The sequence below is a fragment of the Desmodus rotundus genome, chromosome 3 (assembly GCF_022682495.2).
Source record: "Desmodus rotundus isolate HL8 chromosome 3, HLdesRot8A.1, whole genome shotgun sequence".
Taxonomy (NCBI): Eukaryota; Metazoa; Chordata; class Mammalia; order Chiroptera; family Phyllostomidae; genus Desmodus; species Desmodus rotundus.
The window spans coordinates 131,138,485-131,163,347 of NC_071389.1; the positions used below are offsets into that span (position 1 = coordinate 131,138,485).

At 39.0% G+C, this 24,863-nt stretch overlaps 1 protein-coding gene across 2 annotated transcripts in view; it reads right to left on the bottom strand.

Moving 5' to 3' along the window:
- LIN7A (lin-7 homolog A, crumbs cell polarity complex component) overlaps positions 1-24,863 on the bottom strand; it is a 144,310-nt gene that overhangs the window by 22,809 nt on the left and 96,638 nt on the right. For both annotated transcript variants that reach the window (XM_071221002.1, XM_045187326.3), the window contains exons 3-4: positions 14,981-15,052; positions 12,463-12,672 (exon numbers count right to left, since the gene is read on the bottom strand). In XM_071221002.1, the coding sequence (XP_071077103.1) occupies positions 12,463-12,672; positions 14,981-15,052 (282 nt within the window). The remainder of the gene's footprint in view (positions 1-12,462; positions 12,673-14,980; positions 15,053-24,863) is intronic.

A 24,863-nucleotide genomic window follows, 5' to 3' on the forward strand; every position in this document is an offset into this window, starting at 1 on the left:
AATACTGTCAGTTTGCTAGAACGCAGTTAATTCATTTTAAATTAACACCTGTAAAACTAAATGAAAACCTGTGCCCTTCCCTAAAACCAAATGAAATTATTCTGTTTTGTCCACTTTCACCGGGATGACCTGCGGACACCATGAACTGCTGAGTGCTAAGCTCCTCACTGTCTCATACAACCTCTCTTTTCTCCCATATCGGCAGGAGGCAGGACCCACGCCAGGAACCTGGGACTTCTTGGCAATTCCCTTTCCTTTATCTCACATCCAACCGGTCCTGAGGTCTGGATTGTAACACCATAACCTCCTGCATAGTTTTCCAGTCTCTCCTTTCTCTCCATCCTAATTCCTCTTCCTTTAGTTAAGCCCTTCACCATGTCTGCAAAACTCCTCAGGGAATCCTCATTTTCCTCCACTTCTGCACTGTCCCCATTCACCAGCACAAAACCATGTTATGTTTTCCATTTCCTACCACCTTCAAATGCAAAGTCCAGGCTTCTTATTGTGGCACAGGGGACCCGCTGTGACAGGGCCCTGGCCCATCGCCCCAACCCCGACACCACCACGCCCTGCCTTACTCTTCAGTTACACACATCACGCCGTTTCCTACAGGTTTGTGTGCGAGCTGTGCCCGCTGCCTGGAGTGTTCCCCCACCGGCCCTCTCGCTACGATGTGTCCATGGAAGACTACTGTGTAACGGCTAAGATCCCACATATCCTATCATCTCCTCTACAAACTCAGAAGGTTTACTGTTTTTCTTTTTTTAAATTCTGAATTATCTGCCGACACTGTCCACGTCCCCCAGTGGCAATAACAGGCTGGAACTGCAATGGGGCCTTTCTTCCTGAGACTGGTACAGTCCCCAAGTGGTCGTCTCCACTCGCGTATATAATCTCCCCCTGGACCAACGGCAGTCAAATTTATCACTCCTACTTCAAGGACAGCCTTTTGCAAAACCAAATCTAGTGCAACATTACGCTTCCTTGACTTTCATAGGTTGCTCAGAGATGGTCTAGGATCCTCTACTTCTCTAATATCACATTTTACTGTTTATTGGAACATTTAATGACTAATGTATATGTGTTAATAAGCTAAGAATAAAAATGCTGAGTGGAGATGCAGGTGCTGGGTGATAAACTAGGCTAGGGCAATGCTAGGAGATTAAATCTGGGGCATACCAGCCTTGCAGTCATTTAAATTCATGCTTCATAAAAAATATAATTACAACACACGCAGACTTTAACTTCAGGATGTAAAGTCTCCCACCTAAGTTCATAGTCAAAGTTACATTCTTAAATCTTAAGCTATGCTACATTTACATAGTTGTCGTGATAATAGGCACACCTATGAATAGAAATATTACTTTTCCTGAGAAGTGTTTAGGTGCCACTGAAGGGTTGGAATGTAATTTAAATTTTGAGTAAAGTCGACAGTGATAAAAATGACTGACTGGTGATTCTGTGTCTGTGAGAGTAGGCTGCAAACCAAGGACGATGGTCTATGGTTCAAAATGACACACTGTGCAAACTCTTTTCTTTTTTAAACTTTGATTAGATTTTATTTTATTATTTTTTAAAAAGTTGTTTTTATTCACTTGGGTATTTTTTAAAAATCAAAAGTACTTATTTTTTCCATTTAATATTATATTGTATTAGTGCCACACAACTTCTTTACAACCGGCCATGCTCTTTGGTGGAACTAAGAAAGGTGCGGCTCCGCCACACAACTGCCAAGACTCTTTCACTGCGTTTCCCGAATCAGAGGCTCAGCAACTTCCAGCTGAGTCAGAGTTCGGGCATCTCACAGGATCCTCCCGGTAGGCACACACACAGTAACTTAGGACATGCTATTTGAGTCTCATCTGTCTGTCTTCCTTTGAGAAAAGTCAAGAAAAAGACAAGATCAAAGCCCGCTAGAGAAAACTGTACAAACTCGGAGATGTGGTTGCATTTCATTAGGTGTACTTATGCCACTGTGGCATATTAACAACATTCCAACTCTGCTTTGGGTGGGGGCCGGAAGTCTATGGACCTACATTGAGTAAGACAGAACAATGTTCCTTCTCAAGCAAATTAGGCATTAATTGAATCATAAAATGTAGCTTTTAGGCAATAGAAACTGGTTTCTCTACCAATGATTAAAACAATAACTGGTAATTGGATTTGGTGAGTTCCACAAAGCATAAATGATGCCAGAACTTGACCTAGCGGAGAATTTGAAGGCAAACACAGTATTCTCGAGGTGAACCACATACTTCTCAGCCAATAGAAAAAGGATGGTCACTGTATTTACATTTTCTGTTTTGTAAATTGAAACTTTGTTGTAATAGTAAATATGGAGAGACCCACTTAGGAGTTTGACAAAAAAGCTATTTAATAATAATATATGGCAATAATGCTGTGTTTTGGAGAACCAAGATGGCGGCGTAGGTAGACACACTGCGCCTCCTCGCACAACCAGAACTGACAGAAAATCGAACAGCAAGGGGGACCAACACCAAGAAAATAGAAAATAAACATTCATCCAGACTGGTAGGAGGGGCGGAGACGGGCACCGGGGTGGAGAGGACTCACGTGGCTGTGGCGGGACTGAGACTGGCTGAGTGTGGGACAAATGGCGCAGGCAGTCTGAGCACTAGCAGACCCTGCGGCCCCACATTTGCACAGATAAACCCAGAGGGCCGGACTCAGAGTGGCGGAGAGCGGGGCAGGCAGAGCAGCGGGTAGCACCCCACGGCACCACATTCGCCCACAGATAAACCGGACGAACGGCGGGGAGAGAAGCAGACCTCGTAACCCAGGGCTCCAGCTCAGGGAAATAAAGCCTCAAACCTCTGATTGAAAACGCCCGTGGGGGTTGGGGCGGCAGCAGGAGAGACTCCCAGCCTCACAGGAGAGGTTGTGGGAGAGACCCACAGGGGCCTAGAGTGTGCACAGGCCCACTCACTCGGGAACCAGCACCAGAGTGGCCCAGTTTGATTGTGGGTAGCGGAGTGAAAGATTGAAAGCCGGAGGAGAGTGAGGCGGGCGCCATTGCTCCCACTCGGCCCCTCCCCCACGTACAGCGTCACAGCGCTGCGACCAGCATTACCCCGCCCCGGTGAACACCTAAGGCTCCGCCCCTTAAAGTAACAGACGCACCAAGACAAACAACAACAAAAAAATGGCCCAAATGACAGAACACTTCAAAGCTCCAGAAAAAATACAACTAAGCGACGAAGAGATAGCCAACCTATCGGATGCACAGTTCAAAGCACTGGTTATCAATATGCTCACAGACTTGGTTGAATCTATTCGAAAAACAGATGAAAAAATGAAGCCTATGCTAAGAGAAACAAAGGAAAATGTACAGGGAACCAATAGTGATGAGAAGGAAACTGGGACTCAATTCAATGGTGTGGACCAGAAGGAAGAAACGAACATCCAACCAGAAAAGAATGAAGAAACAAGAACTTGGAAAAATGAGGAGAGGCTTAAGAACCTCCCGGACGCCTTGAAACGTTCCAACATCCGAATTATAGGGGTGCCAAAAGGAGAAGAGGAAGAACAAAAAATTGAAAACTTATTTGAACAAATAATGAAGGAGAACTTCCCTAATCTGGCAAAGGAAATAGACTTCTGGGAAGTCCAGGAAGCTCAGAGAGTCCCAAAGAAGCTGGACCCAAGGAGGAACACGCCAAGGCACATCATAATTACATTACCCAAGATTAAACGCAAGGACCTACATCCAAGATTACTGTATCCAGCAAAGCTATCACTTAGAATGGAAGGGAAGATAAAGTGCTTCTCAGATAAGGTCAAGTTAAAGAAGTTCATCATCACCAAGCCCTTATTATATGAAATGTTAAAGGGAGTTACCTAAGAAAAAGAAGATCAAAAATAGGAACAGTAAAAATGACAGCAAACTCACAGTTATTAATGGCCACACATAAAACAAAAACGAGAGCAAACTAGGCAAACAACTAGAACATGAGGGTTGTCATTAAGGGAGTGGGAGGGGGAGGGGGGGAAAGGTACAGAGAATAAGTAGCATAGATGATAGGTGGAAAATAGACAGGGGGAGGGTAAAAATAGTGTAGGAAATGTAGAAGCCAAAGAACTTATAAGTATGACCTATGGACATGAACTATAGGGGGGGAATGTGGGAGGGAGGGGGGTGGGCAGGATGGAGTGGAGTGGGGGGGGAAATGGGACAACTGTAATAGCATAATCAATAAATATATTTAAAAAAAAAAAAAGAAAAAGATGAAGGGATTAAGAAGTACAGACTTGTAGTTACACAATAGTTATGGGGATGCCAAGTACAACATAGGAAATATAGTGAATAATACTCTAGTAACTATGCATGATGCCAGGTGGGTACTGAAACTATCAGGGAGAACACCTTGTAAAGTATATGATTATCTAATTACTATGCTAATATAAATAATGTAGAATGTTAATGGTAATTGAAAAATAAAAAATATATTTTTTAGTTATGTAAAAAAAAATAAAATAAAATAATGCTGTGTTTTGTGGAAAGATAAGGTGTTATTTTTGCCAATGCTATATTTATTATTCATCCTCTCTTTTATCCTCATAACTATCGGGAAAGATAGATAGAACAGGGGTCATTATATCAGTTTCCCAGATGTAAGGATGCCAAAAAATCCAAGGACTTGTCAATACCTTCCAATAAGTGGGATACAACTGCCTCTGGAATTGGAATATTCGATGGGTGACTTTTACTGCCTCTTAAAGTTAAACAGAGAGCAGAGGAAATGACTTAGTCTGAACTGAGAATGTAAATGTATATGCAGGCAAAGTTGTACGATAGGAAGGGACTATTATCTGCCTTAGAGGAAAGGAATTTACATTAACACTTAATAATAATTAATAGTTAATAATAATGAACAGTTATTGGGTTTTTAAAAGTAGCCACCACAATGGCAGATACTTTCACACCGTCTCTCAGTTAATCTTCAGATCCACCCTTTGAGAAAGGTATTGTTATTTCTGCTTTACAAATGATGAAATGTGCCTTGGAGAGTAAATGACCATATAATGGTTAGAGTATCTTAAATTTTTCAGAAATTATAAAACCTCGAAACGTGACATTTTATTTGAAATGTTGAAAATGTCAATTAACAATAAAGTGAAAGTTTTCTAATGTCTATTAAATGCAACAACAGAAAGATGGAAATGGCTTCTAAAGTTGTTAGTAGATGCCAGAACTTAGTGCAGTGGTTTAGAGTATGAGAAGAAAATTTCAACAAAATAATAATAATAATAATAATAACCTAGAATAGAAAAAAGGTATTTCTCATTTCTTCGTGAACATTCATAGAAGGTATCAGAAATCCCTAGTGTATCACCAGAGTTAAGATCTGAGGGACAGTGAGATTCCGTTTACACTTAAAACAAAACAGAGCCTTCTCGGTAGCACCTATAGGAGTGCGCCTCATTGCTTCCCAACCAACTCTTTGGCTGGCTCATCTGACTCTCCGTGCCGCAGTCCCTGTTTCTCATTCAGCCACTCCTACAAGGCAAGTCATGGACTTCTTTCCTTGGGGACCTTCTCATAAGCTCTTCTTTTTTGATGGTGACTGACTCTTTCTCGCCCTCAGTCTTAGCTTAAATGTCACCCCTCAAAAAGGCCATTCCCAGCACTATGAATAGTGGTGCCTCTTATTCCTTTACATGGCACCTCATTTCCTTCTCCTTTCCTGCCTTTAACATTTGAGATAGCATTTAATTATAAGGCAGGGCTATATTCTAAAGTATACATTTGTGATCCTTGTGTATTTCCTTTCCCCTTTGCTTCCTTTGGCCCACATCTAGGGAGAAAAAAAAAAAAGACTCAAACTTAGTTGAAAGCCTCTGGCTGTAAAGTAAAAAAAAGATGTTTGCATTTTTTCACCATCCAAAGATTACACAGGACTGGGGCTAGAGGAAGGAGGAAGAGGAGGCTGAGGGACGCCATTGACTATAAAAGGAGAAACATACCTGAGGTGGGAGGAAAAGAAGAAACTTGCACTGTCAGTACCAGGAGTAGAGCTGAAACACTCAGCACACTCTGTCCTGAGTGGGAAATAAATGTGTCCATAGCCTGTGGGCAACTGGTCCCATTCCTTGCCCTGGACGTTTCTAAGCCCTCTGGATTCAGGACAGGAACACACTGTGGAAGGCTGGTTAACGGCCCTCAAACACATCAGTTCTTACTCCCTGCAACCTGTAAATGATGCCTTATGTGGAAAAAGGGTCTTTGCCAACATGATTAAGTTAAGGATTTTAAGGAGATTATTCTGCATGGTGTTGGTGGGCCCAAGCGTCCTTTCAAGAAGGAAGTAGAGGGACATTTGACACACAAGAAGGCAAAGTTCCCATGGGGGCAGAGATCTGAGTGGGGTGGCCGAAAGTCAAGGACAGCAGGCAGCCACCAGCAGCAACTGGAAAAAGTGAGAAAGGGGTCTCCTCTAGAGCCTCTTGAAGGGGCACAGTCCTGCTCACACCTTGGGTCTGGCTCATTCAAACTGATTTCTGACTTCTGGCCTCCAGGATGGTGAGAGAATAAATTTTTTATTGTTTAAGCCACTAAATTTGTGGTAATTTGTTACGAGAACCATGAGAAACCAATAGACACATGGAGTGAAAATTTCATTACTTTGACCAATGTGGAACTGAACTGAATCACTGGGAGAATTTCCTTTAGGCTAGGATACAGGGAGGAGATGTCACCAGTTAAATATGCATCTACATGTCTATATTTATTATTAGCATCATTATTTTCTTACCCTCGACCGGGCAGAAAGTTCTAAGAGGATGATAACCTTTTTCTGTTTTGTTCACCATTTATACCCAGGGCTTAGCTCAGCAGCTGTCACATAATAACTGCTTTACAAATAATTAATTGTTGAATGAACAAAAAACATTGTGAAATAGCACAAAATGAGGAAAACACAAACAACAAGTGCTAAGAAAATGTGGGTAATAACTATGAGGAAAACTCCAGCGGTAACTAAACTGAATAGTCAAATATCCATCATCAGCAACCTAAACAGAGAATTGAGGTCAGTTTGACCCCACGTGTGGGAATGCTCTCTAGTATCTAGAGATCTGTACCTTAACACGGGCCAGATGCCGGTGTGTTCTGGCACTGATACGTTTTCAGTCAATTTTATCAACCCAATCTCAGTGTGTTGGTCAAAGCTGGAGGTGGTGCAGCAATGTCCGAGAGCCAGCGTACCTGGTGCCCATTCCTGCTGGCTGAAATCACGGGGCCAGAAGGCAGCCCTTCCAGCTAGTAAGCTACTGTTACTTGTTCTAATGGGACAGCACAGTATCTCCCTGTTCCACTTTTTAAACAAAACGAACTCTTATCATGAGCCAACTCAAAATGAAGGCGGCTGAATGCCACCTGCTCATTGTTGCAAAATATACTAGATGGTGCTGCCTTGTTAGTGCATTCCGTCCGTGAATGGAATAAAACAACTGACTGTACTTCTCTTGGCTCCTTCGCAATTGTGAGCGGTGTGTCACACGATGCCATTCACTAACAAAAATTTTCAACACATAACTGAAATTCCAGTTTGCACTTCTAGTTAATTACAACCCAAACAACCTCCTTCTCAGGTGCCAAGAAAGGCAAAGAGTCTGGAAACGACTCCTAGGCAGACACAGCATGTGAGAGAATTGCATTGCCTGAGGCCTCAGTCAAGGACTGAGGTGGGGACGCTCACCCCAGGCCTCTGGGGCAACCGAAGGCTGAGGCTCTGCCCTCCCCCTGTTTGTCTGCCTGGGTTCCGCTCTGACCGCCAAGTGGGCCCAGACAGAGATGAGGATCGGGGCTATACCTGCCTGTTTGGGTATAGCCACTCTCTGGGGTCCTGGTGTTTCTGTGCCGGGCACAAAGTGGAGTGACGAATTAGGCAGACAGAATAATTCAAATGCATTCAAACCAAACTCTTCCTGCCTCTCTGTATTCTGAGCCATTTGAATTCAAGTAATTTCCTTTTTCAAAATGTTACTATTTTTAAAATTAGGTCTCAACTTTTTAAAGGTCAAAGCCTCTTATGAGAATTAGAGAAAAACAAATATACCCTCTCCCTGCCAAAAATGATCTTTTTTATGCAAACACATAAAGGTGAAGACACCTTGATCTTTTCTACACTGTACATGAAAATACTAATGTTTGAATGGCTAAGATACTTATTTACCCTTAAATCATGATGAGTAAGGCCAGACTGCCTGGGTTAGAATTTCCAGTGTGCCATTCAGTAGCTGCGTGACCTTGGGAAAGTTACTTAGTCTCCCTCTTCCTCAGTTTCCTCATTTGTAAAATGAGTGCTAATAATAGCACCTACTGAAGGTAATTATGGGGAAATAATAAATGCATTATGTAAAGTGCTTACCGTGGTTCCTTAAGTATAAACAATGTATATGGAGCTTCAACTATGTACTGAGACTGTTCTCAGACTAAAGACAAGGCAATGAACAAGAAGTTACTGCTCTCGGGGGGCAGGCACTTCATTGTGCAGCTTCAATTTTCATAGAAATCTTAGGGTGTATTTCAGAGAGTAATTAAAAAATATTCTTATCTGTGTCTTTTCTTTGTTCAGATAACATAAAATAAGATTTTAAGACACATTTTCTCTCTGGAATGCTGTAGCTTCTTAGCGCTCCAATCTGGAGTTCTAATTTTTTCCATCCTCATTCCATACCTGACACACAGTCTTTCTGCATAAATAATTTGGACTGTGAGTATCACCTTTTACTTGGCATAGATATTTATAAAATGGGAAATGGCCAGATTCCAGGAAAACAATTTATTCTGTTTCATCCCTAAATTTGTACTCATTCATCTGTTATTCTTAAAAATCAATTAGCACTGTGCATCCATGGTATCCATAGCTTTATTTAGCATTAACTACAGAGCCAGGTGAATTTAGCTGCAGTTTTCCCACCAATGATGCTCTAAGACAGTGCTTGGATTTCAGATGCTAGTGAAGGCCTCTTTTCTCTATGACATATTTTTAAAGTTCTTGTGATTTTATTTCATCTTTCTCTCCTCTGCTTCCTGCTTACCACCTGCCCTCTCTCCCATCAGTACCAGTAGGCTATCATCTTTCAGCTTGATTCTTTTAGGCTTTCCTCCTTTGAAAAAATATCAGGAAATAATTATAGATACACAGGAAGTTGAAAATAAGTGTACAGGAAAGTCCCAAGCACCATTTACACACCTTCCCCAATATGAACATCTTGTAAAACTATTGTATAATATTAAAACCAGAAAACTGACCTTGGCACAATCCACAGAGAAGAGATTTCTGTGGAATTGACTTTTAAAATGATAAATTATTATATTTGCTAAGCATCAGTTATAATCATGATAAAGGCTGAAATTTATTTCATGTGTATATACTTGGGTGTGGGTCTGTGTGTGCATTTGTGTGTATTAATGTGTGTGTGTGTATGAGAGAGAGATAGAGAGAAACAGACTGTGGCCATACCCATTTCATGAGACTATTTTGAGGAACAAATAGGAGAATCTCATGTGAATACTGCTCATAAAATGTAACGTCCTGGCTAAATAAAAAGTGTTATTAGTAGTATAGTACATTGATAATCTTTGCGTTCAGGGAAAATGTCTCAGCAGTGTGCACAGAGATAGGAGGAGCCTCTTTACTTGCATGAGCAGGTGTGTCGGAATATATGGCAGTCTCATCAAAATCTCATTTGAAGACAGAATCAGAGTCACAGAGTTAAAAGGGACCTTGGGCCAACTGTTCCAGCTCTACATAGTACACGTATTTTGAAATGTTCTCTCAGTGGCCTTCTAATTTCTGATGAAAACCTCAAACGATGGACACATACTATTTCATGACTCAGCCTTTCTCTATTTAGAGAGCTCTACCTTGGGACTTTCACTCACTGGTCTGGGCTCTGTCATCTGGTGCCTCACACATTGACGGTATCAGAAGACAACCATCATTCCCCAATGCTTTCTTCTCCATCCTAAACAGTCAAGTCCCCCTCTAGCATGTTTATTATATGAAAAACTGCTCATCTCTGAATTAGCTTACTGTTCTTTTCTAAAAAATACTTTTTAATAATCACCCGAGGATATGTTGATTAATTTCAGAGGGAGGAAGGAGACAAGGAAACATCAGTGTGAGAGAGGAACATTATTGATTGGCCACCTCCTGAATGTGTCCCCACCAGAGACTGAACCCACAACCTGAACTAGCTAGTGTTCTTCACATAAGGATGAAACCAGGGTCGGGCAGCACAACGGGCTGCCTCGTTCAAGCGATGGACCAATCTCCTTCCACATCTGTGCATAATATTTGTATTCATGGGCCCTACAACCACTTTAACATGTTTTTGTTTTTCTTTTCCCCAACTTGCTTCATACAATATTCCTCTTAATATCAACAGAAATCCCCCAGGCTTTCTCTTTTCCAGGTTTTGATGTTTAGCCATTCCCCTAATTCTGCACACAGGTAGACAGTTTTCTGGGTATGGGAGCAGGACTTCATGTAAATTCTTGTTAAATTAGGTCTATTGTACCATGCTACTGGGATTTTTTATATTTGGACTCTATCACCACATGTATTTACTGTCCCCGCCGGCTCCATGTCGGCTGCTGCCTTTATAAAGAGTTCTTTAGTCTTTTCTCAAAATTGTTGATGAAACACTTGGGCATAAAATGGTGAAAAGGGGATCATTAAAAAGCTATAAATTCTATCTGTAACATTTTGACCTCCTGTAAAGTTAAATTTTAATTGAGAATTCAGCTCTAAGTTTTTACTGAGGGTTGACTTAAGAAGCAGCTATACACAAAAGGCCTCTGTATTTTCTATAAAACTGCATTAGGTGATTTGATGTCTCATTTATAAAAAATTCCATGGGAAATTTCTCTTGGAGCTCAGGAATAGAAAAAAATATTCTCCCGATGATAGCTGAGTTGGTGAGAGTTTCCTTCTTTTAGACCTAAGACGTCTAAGGCACAAATTATTACTTTGAGACATAATTAGATGACCCTAGCTCTAGAGCAGTCTCCTAGAAAGTCTGACTCCGAAATTACCCGTTCATACATGCTTTGAAAAAATCACAGTTATCTAAAGGTCAATAAGGAGCTCATCTCAAAGCATTGTTACGTGGACAAAAGTAAACAAAATGGTAATTTTAGAATTAGAATGCTCGAGTGATGGGAAACATTCATGGGTTGGTGATTTTGATGTACACTAGGGATTAGCAGAGGTGAAGGAATAGTTTCGGGTTCTAAAAAACTACTAGTCAGGTGAAAAATAAAAAGAGATGAAACACAAGATATAAATACAGTACAATTTACCCCATAGTTACCAATAAAATATTACATTTTAAATGCATTTTATTCTGGATAGTCTAAGCAGAAATCCTATGTTCACAGAAAAACCCCAAATCTAGTTTATTAAAATCTTAAATTTTAGGAAATAAAAAGGTAATTATCGACATGATCTTATTTACACTTCTAAAATGTGTGTTTTAGGTTATTTATTTGTTTATTTATTTAAAGACTATTTTTAGAGAGGGGACAAGAGAGCAGGAAAGAGAGGGAGAGAATATCAGTGTGAGAGGGAAACATTGCTCAGTTACCTCTCCAGCTGGGGCCCTGGCCCACCCAGGCACGTGCCGTGACTGGGAATTGAACCGGTGACCCTTTCGTTTGCAGGCTGGCACCCAAGCCACCGAACCACACCACCCAGGGCGGTTATTTATTTTTGATGTAAGTAAAAGTTATGGGAAGAATATTATTCATTTTACAGTAATCTATTTCTTCAGCAACTCATCACTACATGTGGTGGTAATGGCATCCAAAGGATATGAGGTTATGAAAAAGACGGATGTTCCTACTTAAAAAAAATGTTACATATTTTAATTTGCTTTAACTTCATGTGGAAATTAAAATATCAATATCGAATAATAGATAATGTAATCAAACATTTTTGTGGGGGAGGCTGACATTTTTAATACACTGTAGCTGTACAGTTGGCTGAAAGAATTATCTGAGCATTATCCTTTTCCATGTGTATCATTATATATGTCAAAATTATCCCTCCTCTTTAATTAAATAGAAAATGTCGGGTGAAGAGTTTTATCTTTACTTTTAAAATGTATTTGTATATCAACTTTGAATAAAAAGTGCCTGGAAATTATTATGTTCTTCTAAACATTAATTCAATTAGAGTATAAAATGGGAAAAATTCTATCAGTTGGGATGATTTTCCAACTAGTTCATACACATCATATCAGAACAAGATGAATGGAGGCATAAAAACTATAAAATTACTGCTTTTGTTGGTTTAATATCCATCAACTCTTAGGAAGCTGTTTGGATGCAAAATTATTATTTGTTCTAGGATTTCAACACTGGCTTCAGTAACAGCAAGGGGGGAAAGAATGTGCTTAAGGAGATAACCTCTGGTTACTTTATGAACATACCACTCCGTTCACTGAGAGCAGCTGGTCTCCTCTTTTGAGGCCTCCATGTCTTTCGGCCACCCCTCCAGGAATGATGCGAGAGATGTAAATGGGGGAATTTTGCTCCTTTCCTCCCATCACGTTAAAACCAAGGCCTTCATCAGTCTTTGGCAGTTCGACTACCCGAGGGTGGGAGTGGCCTTCACTAGCAGCAAAAGCTGCAACTGTAGCCTGCAAGAGAAGATGGTCATTTGGTAATACAACAAGGGAAGTAAGGCTAACCATATGCTTTGCAGTGGGGAGATCAGGCAACTCCTCATATTTCTATAGCATTCTCCTGTGAAGAAAGAACACAAGAGGGAGGGCTGTTCTGCATGTAGATGTCATCTAAGGTTCAGTTTCTTTGGTAAAGTCCAGTCCAGCTATTTCCAACTTTCTAGACCTTGTCTGCTATGATAAAAATTTCTCTTTTACATAAAATGTTTCCCAATTATCTCAGTTAGATGGAATTACTCTTATTCTTACACCCCAAATAGGTTTGGTCCATATGCTACCTACATATGGCACATATACTGTAATTAGTATGTACATATGGTGACTATGGGCACCTGAAGGGCAGAGCTAGTAGTTTCCACTTCTCTGTATGACACACAGTCTAACCTGGTGCTTGCACACGAATCTTCATAATAATTTATCCAATACACTGAGAAGCACTTATATGTATATGGGTGTGTACTGGCACATACATCTATAATTTTCCGACTGCAAGACCACTGGCTTGGCAAATATGGTTGGGTTTTTTTTTTTGAGAATGTCTAAAAGAAAATAAGAGCTACAATAAAATAATAGATTTGAACAGATTACTATTTCAGATCAATATTCCATATTTTTTGAGATGCCTTCTTTTCTGGCTTTTTTCCCCTGAAAAAAGGCTCCCCCCCTGAAATTTCATATTAACATTTCAACTACTATAGCAATGTAGGTGAAATGAGCAGTCTATGGCTTCATACCTAGTTATACAAAATATCATTTAATATGGACATAATTTTACTTTAAATTCACATAATACTTTTTAAAAATAAATTGAATGAAAAAACTTACCATTAGTCCCCACCCCTCATGGAAATAAAATTACAGCATAATAAAATCAAGCAGTTTCTAACAAGAAAATATTCTTTGCCTGCTTCTTATTTTCCACCTCCATTAACCTTTCTTAACCAGTTGATTAGATGCCTACTATAAAGTGATTCACTCAACACTGTAAAAATATTGATTCCCAACTACTGCACATCCTTCTCCACACACAGCATTATCACATCAATTTAGCATTAGCTACTGTCTGCGTTTAGTGAAAGAAGGTGAATGATATGGAAAAAATGGCTTGTTTTTAGCTACATGCATTTGCTCATGCAAACCTTGTCGTCATGCATAGTAATGGCTGACATGGATGCAATGCAGACAGCCCAGAAACAACCAGAAAATATTGTGCTATTGCAACATTATGCTGCTATCCTGCTGTTCTACATGAATAAGAAATGAGAATGGTAAAACACTACATAATTCTCTTTCCCCTTAATTAAACCATGTAGGGATCATTTTTTCTCTGTGTGTTCCACTTCAGTACAAGCAAAGCATGATGTAATGATAATAATACCCTTTTTTTGCTTGGGTTAAAAAAATACTCACAAATCTACAGTGTTCAGTTACAGGACAAAACTAAGAAATCTGGAGGGAAACCAAACCAAAGGTGATGTAACACAAAAAGAATTAAGTGAAAAAATTTGGTTATTTTCACCAGTTCTTCTTTCTTATATATCATTAAAAATAGGAAAGCTTTTAAAGAACAAGTGTGTATGAATTACAATATTTTTGTATTTATAAAATAAGAACAGCATTGGTGATTTTAGTTTAAAACTGTTATTTCCTAGTGGTCTATTTTCCAGATACTTTCATGATTCTATCGCTGTAACATTTCCATTGGTAGGGTCTCTGCAATATTTGGATTTAAGTTTTTAAAGAGTAAATGTGGTCACCACCACAAAAGGTGACAAGTTGGCCCGTTAGGTCAATATCACATTCTTTTAGCAGTATACCCACTGCTCAGCAGAATACGTGGAAGAATCCTACATCACTGGGTGTCAGGTGAGTTTTCTTAATGACTAACTGAAATCAAATCTGTAGACTTGTGTGAATAAATCTTCATGCACTGAATAGGGAACAGGTTCTTTCGGATCAGAGGAATGTGTCGGAAACCAAGCAGTATTTCATACAATGAATCAGTAGATTTGCTTGTGCCAAATGGACATTTAGTGAGTTTAATGAAATCATTCTCCTTTCTTAAGCTACAGAAGCAGCAGAAACGTTCAATTTTCCATTAGGATTTTTACCTGGGAAGTAGTACTGGTTCTAGACTCTGGGCTGCCACTGATGTCTAAATTCTCTTACAGTGTACACACGAGAATACCTGAAACACACACGCGCACAGTCAATTACTAGATCACTGGGGTTGAGCACATTTTCAAAGTTACTCAAGTCTTACCTTTGCTGTGGCCCTGGCACGGAATTCGGGACAGCCATTAACAGTTATCGTTTCATGCATATATTGATATACCTGAAATGTTCACATGAAAGAAAGACCGTGTAAGAACATGAAGAATATTCATTCTTTCATTGCGCAGAGGACAACACATTTTCATTGCAATACAAAAGTTCCCTAACACAAAGTGGAATAGGTCTGAAGCAATTATCCTGATGACCTGGGCCAAAAATTCCTGTTATTTTTTTTGGGGGGGAAGGGGGAGAGGTAGGATAGAGAAGGTAATCATTTTTATTCATAATTTTTTAATTTGGCTGTTCATGTTTATCAAATATAAGAACTCATTTATTTTTCTCATATATACTATAAAAACTACTTTGTCAGTAAAAATTTTTGCCATTATATATAGGTCTATCTGTCAAATGTATGACAAATTTTTTATATATAGATATATAGTTACTTCCTGAATCTAGGTAACACTTTAAAAGTAGTTTTCTAAATTAATATTACACAAAACTGGAATAACTATCTTTTCTTTTCATGTTGGAGGATATGTTACTATTCATGACACACTCGTAATTCATAGATAAGAAAGTATTCAGGAGCAAAGACAAGAGGTAAAGTAAGAGATTCTTAAAACTAGTAACAGAGCAACATGTCAACTATGGGTTCACATCAATATGTAGAGGAGACAGTAAGAATGGACAGTAAAATCTAGACCCAGAATGATGTTGTAGAAAGCAGAAAGGTTTTGCTGACTAATAGACCTAAGTTGCAGCCTTACATTAATAGAGTTAGGGTAATTATTATTATTATTAAATGGTTCTCACACTATTTGACCCTGATCTTTCAGGAAGAAATCTCTTACGACTAGAGGTTCATCAACACTTTTTGTGAAGAATTAATCAAAAACTGTAGTTCTCAACTGGGACAGATCCCCCTCCCCCTGTCCCCACCAAGGAGACACTGGCAATATCTGGGAACATTCTGTATTGTCACCAATGGGGAAAGGATAGTGCTTCAGCATCTCGCACATAGAGGACCGGATGCTGCTAAACATCCTCCAATGCTCCCAGTAGCCACCCACAACGAAGAATATCCACCAAAACCTCAATCATGTTGAGACTGAGAAACCAGGACCTAAGGAATCAAGCTATATCTTTTCTTTTTATATGCTGTAATTAGTAAGCCATAAAAACACACTTGTATAGCACCAACTAAAGGGTCTCAAAAATCTTCCATAAATAATTTTTGGAGTAAATTATCATGATTCTGGTGTGAACTTAACAAGGGCTTAAGCCGAGTATATTGCTAAGCATTTTGTATCTATGAACTCATGCGAGTCTCACAATTTAGGATTCCAGCGATCTACCCCCGAGCAAACAGCCATGGACAGGCCAACTCGCCTTCCAGGATCACACGGCCAGGCAGGGGCAGATTTAGCAGAGATTTGTACCTAATGCCTCAAAAACCTCTCCCCTTTCAATCACATCGGGCTTTCTTCTCCTAAGACAGCATCAGACCACTGCTGTTTTGGCAGCATGCGTGGAAACAAAGCCTTGCAGACATCACAAGTACTTATTTCTATTCTGAATGAAGGTGTCTAGGTTTCATATGGCACCTACCATTACAGAAGTGGTAGCTGCAAATGTATAGTACAACAATTTTGAAAACGACAAATTCCTCACTCGAAATGAAAGTGAAATAGCATTTTAATCCTCCATTATGCTTATAGTATATTAAGATTAAGTGAAACAATCCCAATATTATTGCCAATCTTTTTTGTTGTTGTTCAATAAAATAGTGGATTCTGATTCGTTGACTTTCAAAAATGGTTGAAGAGGACATGGTCTGACTCTAGAGTCAAGTCAAATGTTGCAGATATTAATTCTATTTCTATTAGTTGTGTCACCTTATGAAAGTTTCTTACTGTCTCAACTCCTAAGGGATAAAATGTATCTTTGCCTATCTTACTTTTCAAGGATAATTGTAAAAGTATTTGTGAAATTTTGAAGAAAGTTGCTGTTTCCATAAGCTAAAGTATCTTTCCAGACACCCTGAGAGATTTCTTAAAGGGAAAACAAAAAGTGGTTGTATGTGCTTCAAGGAGGGGCAGTGAGTGGGGCTCACGGTCTCCAGAGCCCCTGGGTGCCCAGACTACTGGCAAACTTCAGCAGCAGCATTTTGAAGCACAGCCCACTGCTTAAGATGGGTTTGATTCCTGGTGGGAGTCAAACACCACCTGACAGAGACTCTCGGAGAGTTTTACCTTACATTTCTGTGTCAGTGGTGTCCTAACCTCGAGTGATTATCACGGATTCAATGGCATTTTGCATATTTAGAGCATATTTGAAGCTCTTGAAAATTTATAAATATAGATTAGTTTAGTAAAGGCAATACAATTGTACAGCAGGATCATTTATTCACTTGCCCTGCTAATACTCTAGTAAGGATGTTTGGTACTTGGACAAAAATTTGAAAGAAAAAAAATTAATGGCTACTTCTAAAACTCTGAATTAACATTAATGTTCATTATAGAAGGTGTTGTCAATTTTTTAAAGGAATTATTTAAATTTTACTTTTTATATTCCAAAACAAATAGGTTCCTTTTGCTGGATGGAAATTTTACCACTGAGAAAATAGCAAACACTAATGAAGGAAAAGCTTCACTTTAACTTCAATTTATTTACCAAGTTTACAACAGAATCTCCATTTAGATAGAGTTTACGACAAACAGCTGGAATTCTGGTGCAAAAGGAGTTTTGGTTTTGAGATTTTGTTTATACATGTATATGCAGACTCTGTGGACAATGCCACTACATAAACTTTACACTGAATCGCTCTTGATTTTAAAAACCCCGATTGCTACAGATAAGTTGGTAAGGCATGACCAAGCTACATAACATGATTGCTTATCCTGGATTCCTCTTCTCCATGACCGTAAGTGACCTACTATCTGTGCATCTTACTTTTCTGCTGTGTGAAACCTCACCTTCAAGAAGCAGTTAAAGAAGATAAAGTATGTAGCCCCATAAGCCATAACCTATTATTCTTATAATACCTACTATATTTCTATTAGTACTTTTATATCCATGACTAAGATACAATTGGAATGATGCCTTTAGAATTTAGCTGTTTGGCCAGCAAAGTGTGGAAAAAAACCCTTGAGTTCAAAACTAGATTGTGATCGTTATATCTTAGTTTTACTACCTTTCATATGTTGATGTTATTTAAAAATTGCTGTGTGAGCCGGACACTAGGTAGGCCCACCTAACCCAACCCACTCCGCTGAGCATTGCCGGGCCCTATGACCTAGTTCCATCCAATGAGAATTCAACTGGAAGTGCCAGAGGCTTTGGAAAAGTATTGCTCTCTTGGTACAAATTCTATTCTTCTCCATTTTTTACTTCTCATCCTAAGTGTGGATATAATAAAACCCGCAAGCAGTTGTCTTTCTCTCAACTTGTAACAAGGAAAGATATTCTTATTTGTTTAAGCCACTGAAATTGGATTTTTTGCTACCTTCAGCCCAGAGAATTCCTGATTGTTAGATTATTCAAGTAAATGTTATAAAGAACCATGCTATCTTTAAAGTTGGTTATCTTCTAGCCCCAAATCCCAAAAGTTATACTATAATTTTTTCACTAGGAATTTGTGTAAATTTGTTAACATGAGGGTTTAGAAACTGAAAGAGGAATTGTACTTTAAAAAAGAGTGGGGCAAGAGACAAACTCTTTGGAAAACACTGTTAAGAAAATGAAAAGACAAGTTGACTGAAAGAAAATAATTGCAAGACACATATCTGATAAAGGCCTCACATCCAGGACCCATAAAGAACCCTCAAAAGTCAATAATAAGAAAACTATGCAATTAAAAATCGGGTTAGTATTTGAACAAACAGGTCATCAAAAATGATATATGGGTGGCAAATATGAAAAGATACTGAATTTACTCACTAGGGAAAAATTAAAATTAAAACCATAATTAGGTACATCAACACACTTATGAGATTGTTTGGATTTAAACAAATACTGACAATACCTAATAAGGGCAAGAATGTAGAACAACTAGACCTCTCATATATTGCTGGTTGAAATGGAAAATGGCACAGCCACTTGAGAAAACAAGATAACAGTTTTCTACAAAGTTATACCTACATTGAATATATAATTCACTTATTTATACCTAGCTACTTATCCAAGAGAAATACAAATGTATATTCATACAAAAATGAGATGCAAATGCTTCTAGCAGCTTTATTTATAATTGCCACAAACTGGAAACCACTCAAATAGCTTTCAACTGTGAATGAATTATCAAGTGGAAGTAAATCCATACAATGAAATAATGCAATAAAAAGGAACAAACTACTCACATGGCAACAGTGTGGATGAATCGCAAATGCATGTTTGCTAAGTGAAAAAAAAAACTCGATGACGATTTCATTTATGTGACACTCGGAAAAGGGCAAACAATAGGACAGCAAAAGATCAAAGGGTACAGAAGCTAGGGGTGGAGAGGAGTTGACTACCAGGAATGGGGAACTTTTGGGGAGGGTTGGAACTGCTCTACATCTTAATAATGGTGATGGTTACAAGATTGTATGTGATTATTAAAGCTCTGAGAACTAAACACTGAAAAGGGGAAATATTATATGATGTAAATTATACTTCAATAAACCTGACTTTTAAAAAAGCAGAAAATATTTTTAAGAGATGAAACTATTTATATATTTAATCTTGATTTTTAGAAACTAAAAATAAAGGCTTTGAAAGACAAAGACCTATATATATTTAAGAAAGTGTTTAATACAATAAAAAGATAACATTAGCTCTCCTTCCTCAAAATGTGTAAGTGTTCAAAGCAACAGATACACTTTAGTGATGGTAACATCTCTTTCAGACATAGGGTTCTCCAGAGATTTTGTAGCGCCTCATCAAGAACAGGCTGGCTGCTAAAATGTCACTGGCATTACAATCAGGATTAAATAAACCCCTCTATATTAGTGACTAGCAAAAAGAAAGAGACCTTTCAGCAACATTGTGAAAAATGAAAATGACATTAGACCAAGTTACCTCAAGAGAGAAAAAAAGAGGAAAGACATATAATCAGAATTATTAAAGACAATGAATGAGAAACAAAGTCCAATTGGAAAATGATATGGTCCAAATCCTACCACATTATTGTGTTTATCAATGTTTATTAAATGTATGGATTTTACTAAAAAGCACACAAGAATGTACTTTTTGTTAATAAAAACAATGTAAGTATTAAAAGTGATATTTATATCTATATTTATCTATACTTTTTAATGGGTTTCTTGTTTTTCAGGTTTGCAAACTCAGGGAAGAGTAAAAGAAAAGTTATTTGATGCAGTATTTCACTTTAAAATATTTAAATATTTTCATAATGAAAGTAAAGATTGAGCTCCTCTCATCCTTTTATAATTATAGTCAACCTAAATGGTTGGATAAGATTCACAATATTATGCCACAATAATTTTTATTGTAATATAATAAAAACATGGCAGGTTTTATGAAAGCAGGATTTAGGACAAGGAAATTATCTAAAATGAGTTTGTGGCTCTAAATTTCATTGCATTTAGTGGAGTGAAGACCAGTCATGCAAAAATCAAGTGGCCTGATATAAATGTGCATTCTGCATTTGACATGTTTAGAGTAAAATAAAAATAGAGCTTAAGTCATAGAATACGTAGTCTACTTATATTAAGAGGTTTTGTAGAAAAAAATTCCAAATCAATTAAAAATTGATTCACCTATTAAGGAAGATATACTACCAAAACCTCTAATTTTTGTCTTGAGTTTTTCTGCCATTTTGGAAAAATGGCAGCCATAAAATTTTTTTATATATTTAAAACTATAACTATCCATGTATTTATCATATACTGTTTCCATATGCTTTTGTGACTATGGAAACATTCTGTTCAAAATTACAGTGTTAGAATTCCTACAAACTAAGGAATTTAGCATATGAAATTTAATGTCTAGAGCCAAGTATTATTTGCAAAAAAAAGAAAAGAAATTAAATAGCATACTGGTTACAAGTCATGTCTGCTACAGTAAGACCATCAAGGATCAAACCAATCCTGTGAAAATCGAAGAAGACAAAATTTCCAGAGTAATGTCTTTTTCTACATCTCTTTATATGGCTATGTCAACTTTGATGACAACATGCCACCCACTGGAGATAAGGAAAATATTGATGGGAAACCCAGGGACTCCAACCTGCAGCCTTGGTGATACCAAATTCTGACCTCACTCCCCATGGCCTTACCCTCAGTGCTGGCCTGTGGGATCTGCAAACATAACCTTCTTTGGCCACCAGAGCCAGGCAATCAAGGCGCATCCTCTGGGTGGCAGATGCAAAAGCCTTTGTGCCAGACATGTGCATGAACTCCATTTGCTCTTCAAGCTGAAACTTTTAAGAAGAGGATATTGTGGTGGCATTAAAATATATCCACAGATTCCTTGATGCTCTTCCATTTAGGAGGTATTCCCTCGAGGCTTCTGGTCAAGGTGGCAATGTAGGCAGACATGGCTCGCCTCTTTGCACAACCACAGAAAAATCACAACTAAAATATGCAAGAGCCATCACTCAGAATGGTCAAAAATCAAGTTGAATGGAAGTCTGACAACTATAGAATTAAAGAAACCATATCCAACCAGACTGGTAGGAGGGGGCGCAGACACAGCACAGGCAGGTCCCTCACCCACGTGAGGTAGATATAAATTCAGGTGGAATATCTTAGGAGTGAGCAGATGGAGCCCCATACCAGGCCTCCCGGCCCAGGGTTCCAGTGCCAGGAAGATAAGTCCCCACAACTTCTGGCTGCAGAAACCAGTGGGGATTGAGTCACTGGAAGAAACTTCTGGAGTCCCAAGCAGTTCCTCTTAAAGAACCCACACATATACTCACCTTCTCAGGCTCACTCCCTCTGAGTTCCAGTGCTGGGGTGGCAGCTTGAAGGGCACCAGTAGCATACTGGAAGAGCCTGAAATGTCTGGCACTGGGGCAAGCAGATACCATTGTCCCTTTTCTGAGCCCTCCCCCTACAGAGTCATGGAGTCAGCAGGCTGGTACCATATTTGAGACTCCATGAACCTGGCTAACATGGTTACCCACCTTGGAGACCCCAGAGACTTTGCCCCACCCAACTTACAGGCCCACCCAAGCTGCTTTTCCATATGAATGGCTGGTCTTGGCTCTTGCTTCACAACTTCCTAAATCCTATCAAACAAACAGCTGGCCTTAGTGAGCTCCAGGTGGAGCACTAGCAGCAGCCACATTCGTTTCACAGCTTGGTTTTGCCTGGGAATCTCCAAGTCCAGCACAAGTAGCAGCCTTCTCAGATTGCTTTATAGCTCAGGAAGCATGGCCCCAGGCAAAACAGGGATAGGGGCTGACTTCAGCCAGCACCACCCAGGACACCCCAGGGCCAGTGCACCCACTGGGTATCTATAGACCACTGCAGAGGATGGCCACCATGCCCCCACACAGCTGTTCCTACACATAGGGCAGAGGTTAGTGGTAAGTGGTCACAGCCTGTCCTTACAGTTGACTGGCCTGGGTAATCCCTCCCATTGATCCGCCAATAGCAACCAAGGCTCAACTGCAAAAGGAGGGTGTACTCGGCCCACACGAAGGACACACCTTGAAAACCTAGCTTGAGTTATAGGGGAGACTGTGCCACTGGACCCTGCAGGACACCTACTACATTAGGCCACACCACCAAGACACACAGTCAAAGAAGCACTACCTAATAGACAGAGAAAACACAGGAAGGCTGCCAAAATGAGGAGACAAGAAACATGGCCGAAATGAAAGAACAGAACAAAACTCCAGAAAAAGAGCTAAACAAAATGGAGATAAGCAATCTATCAGATGCAGAGTTCCAAACAATGGTTATAAGGATGCTCAAGGAACTTAGTGAGGACCTCAGAAGCATAAAAAAGATCTAGTCAGAAACTAAGGATACACTAATTGAAATAAAGTAGGATTTACAGGGAAACAAATCCTGTAAAGTGGGTGTAGAGTGGATGAAGCCGGGAATGAAATCAATGATTTGGAACATAAGAAAGCAAAAAGCAACACATCAGAACAAGAAGAAAAAGGAATCCAAAAAAAAAAAAAAATGAGTAGAGTGTAAATAGCCTCTGGGACAACTTTAAGAGGTCCAGCATTCACATCATAGGGGTGCCAGAAGGAAAAGAGAAAGAGCAAGAAATTGGAAATCTATTTGAAAAAATAATGAAAGAAAACTCCCCCAATTTGGTGAAGGAAACAGACATGCAAATCCAGGAAACACCAAGAGTCGCAATCAAGCTGGACCCAAAAAGGCCCACCCCAAGACACATCATAATTAAAATGCCAAAGATTAAAGACAAAGAGATAATCTTACAAACAGCCAAGAGAAAAGCAGAGAGTTACCTACAAAGGAGTTCCCATAAGACTACCAGCTGATTTCTCAAAAGAAACGGCAGGCAAGAAGGGGCTGGAGAGAAGTATTCAAAATGATGAAAAGCAGGGACCTATATCCAAGATTACTGTATCCAGCAAAGCTTATACAGTAATAAGCTCTGTATTATGTATCCAGCAAAGCTCTGTATCCAAAGATTACTGTATCCATTTAGAATGGAAGGTCAGATAAAGTGCTTCCCAGACAACGTAAAGCTAAGGAACTCATCATCACCAAGCCCTTATTACATGAACTTTTAAAGGGACTTATTTAAGAAAAAGATAAAAACTAGGAATATTAAAATGACAAAAAACTCACAACTATCAACAACTGAATCTAAAAAATAAAAACAAAAACAAACTAAGCAAACAATTAGAACAGGAACAGAACGATAGAAATGGAGATCAGATAGAGGGTTATCAGCAGGGAGGTGGGGGGAAGAAGGGGGACAATGGTGCAGGGATCAACTAGCATAGCTGGTAGGGACAAAATAGACAGGGGGAGGTTAAGAATAGCAGAGGAAAGGGAGAAGCCAAAGGGAGAAGCCAATTTTCCCGCACCATGTACATGAACTAAGGGGATGTGGAGAAATTACTGGAGGGAAGGAGGGTACCAAGCAGAAGAGGGCAAAGGGAAAAAAAACTGTAACAGCATAATCAATAAATTATACTTAAAAAAAGAAAACTATTGACTCTGCAATTTGTAGTCACAAAGGACCCAAAATGTCTTCTTTTCCAGAGGTGTCCAACCCATGGCCCATGGGCCACATGCGGTCCAGGATGGCTATGAATGTGGTGCAACACAAAATTTTAAATTTACTTAAAACATTTTTTTATCAGTTTATGTTAGTGTTTGTGTATTTAATATGTGGCCCAAGACAACTCTTCTTCCAGTGTGGGCCAGAGATGCCAAAAGGTTGGACCCCTCTGTTCAGGCAGTTTGCTTCATTGCTTCATTGCTATTATTTCAATCATGCTGTTGCAGAATATAGTAAATACCTTTGACCAGGTACCACTTGCTTTTAGCAATGAAGAAACTTCAGTGAACACTTGGTGATACAAGTATTGTCTTCCAGAAATAAAATTAGCCTTACTACAGTCTCCTACTTCAGTTGTACCCAGACAGAATATATCTGACAATCAAGGCATCACAGTAAAATGGCATTACTTATTTTTTGTTTTTTTATTTTTTAAGTTATTTTTGACTTTAAATAATTTTTTATTTTTCAATTACAGTTCACATTCAATATTATATTAGTCTCAGGTATATAACTCTGTGATTAGACATTATGTAATTTACTAAGTAATCACCCTGATGAATCTAGGAGCCATGTGATGCCATATGTAGTTATTACAATATTATTGACTATATTCCATATGCTACATTTACATTCCCATGACTGTTCTGTAA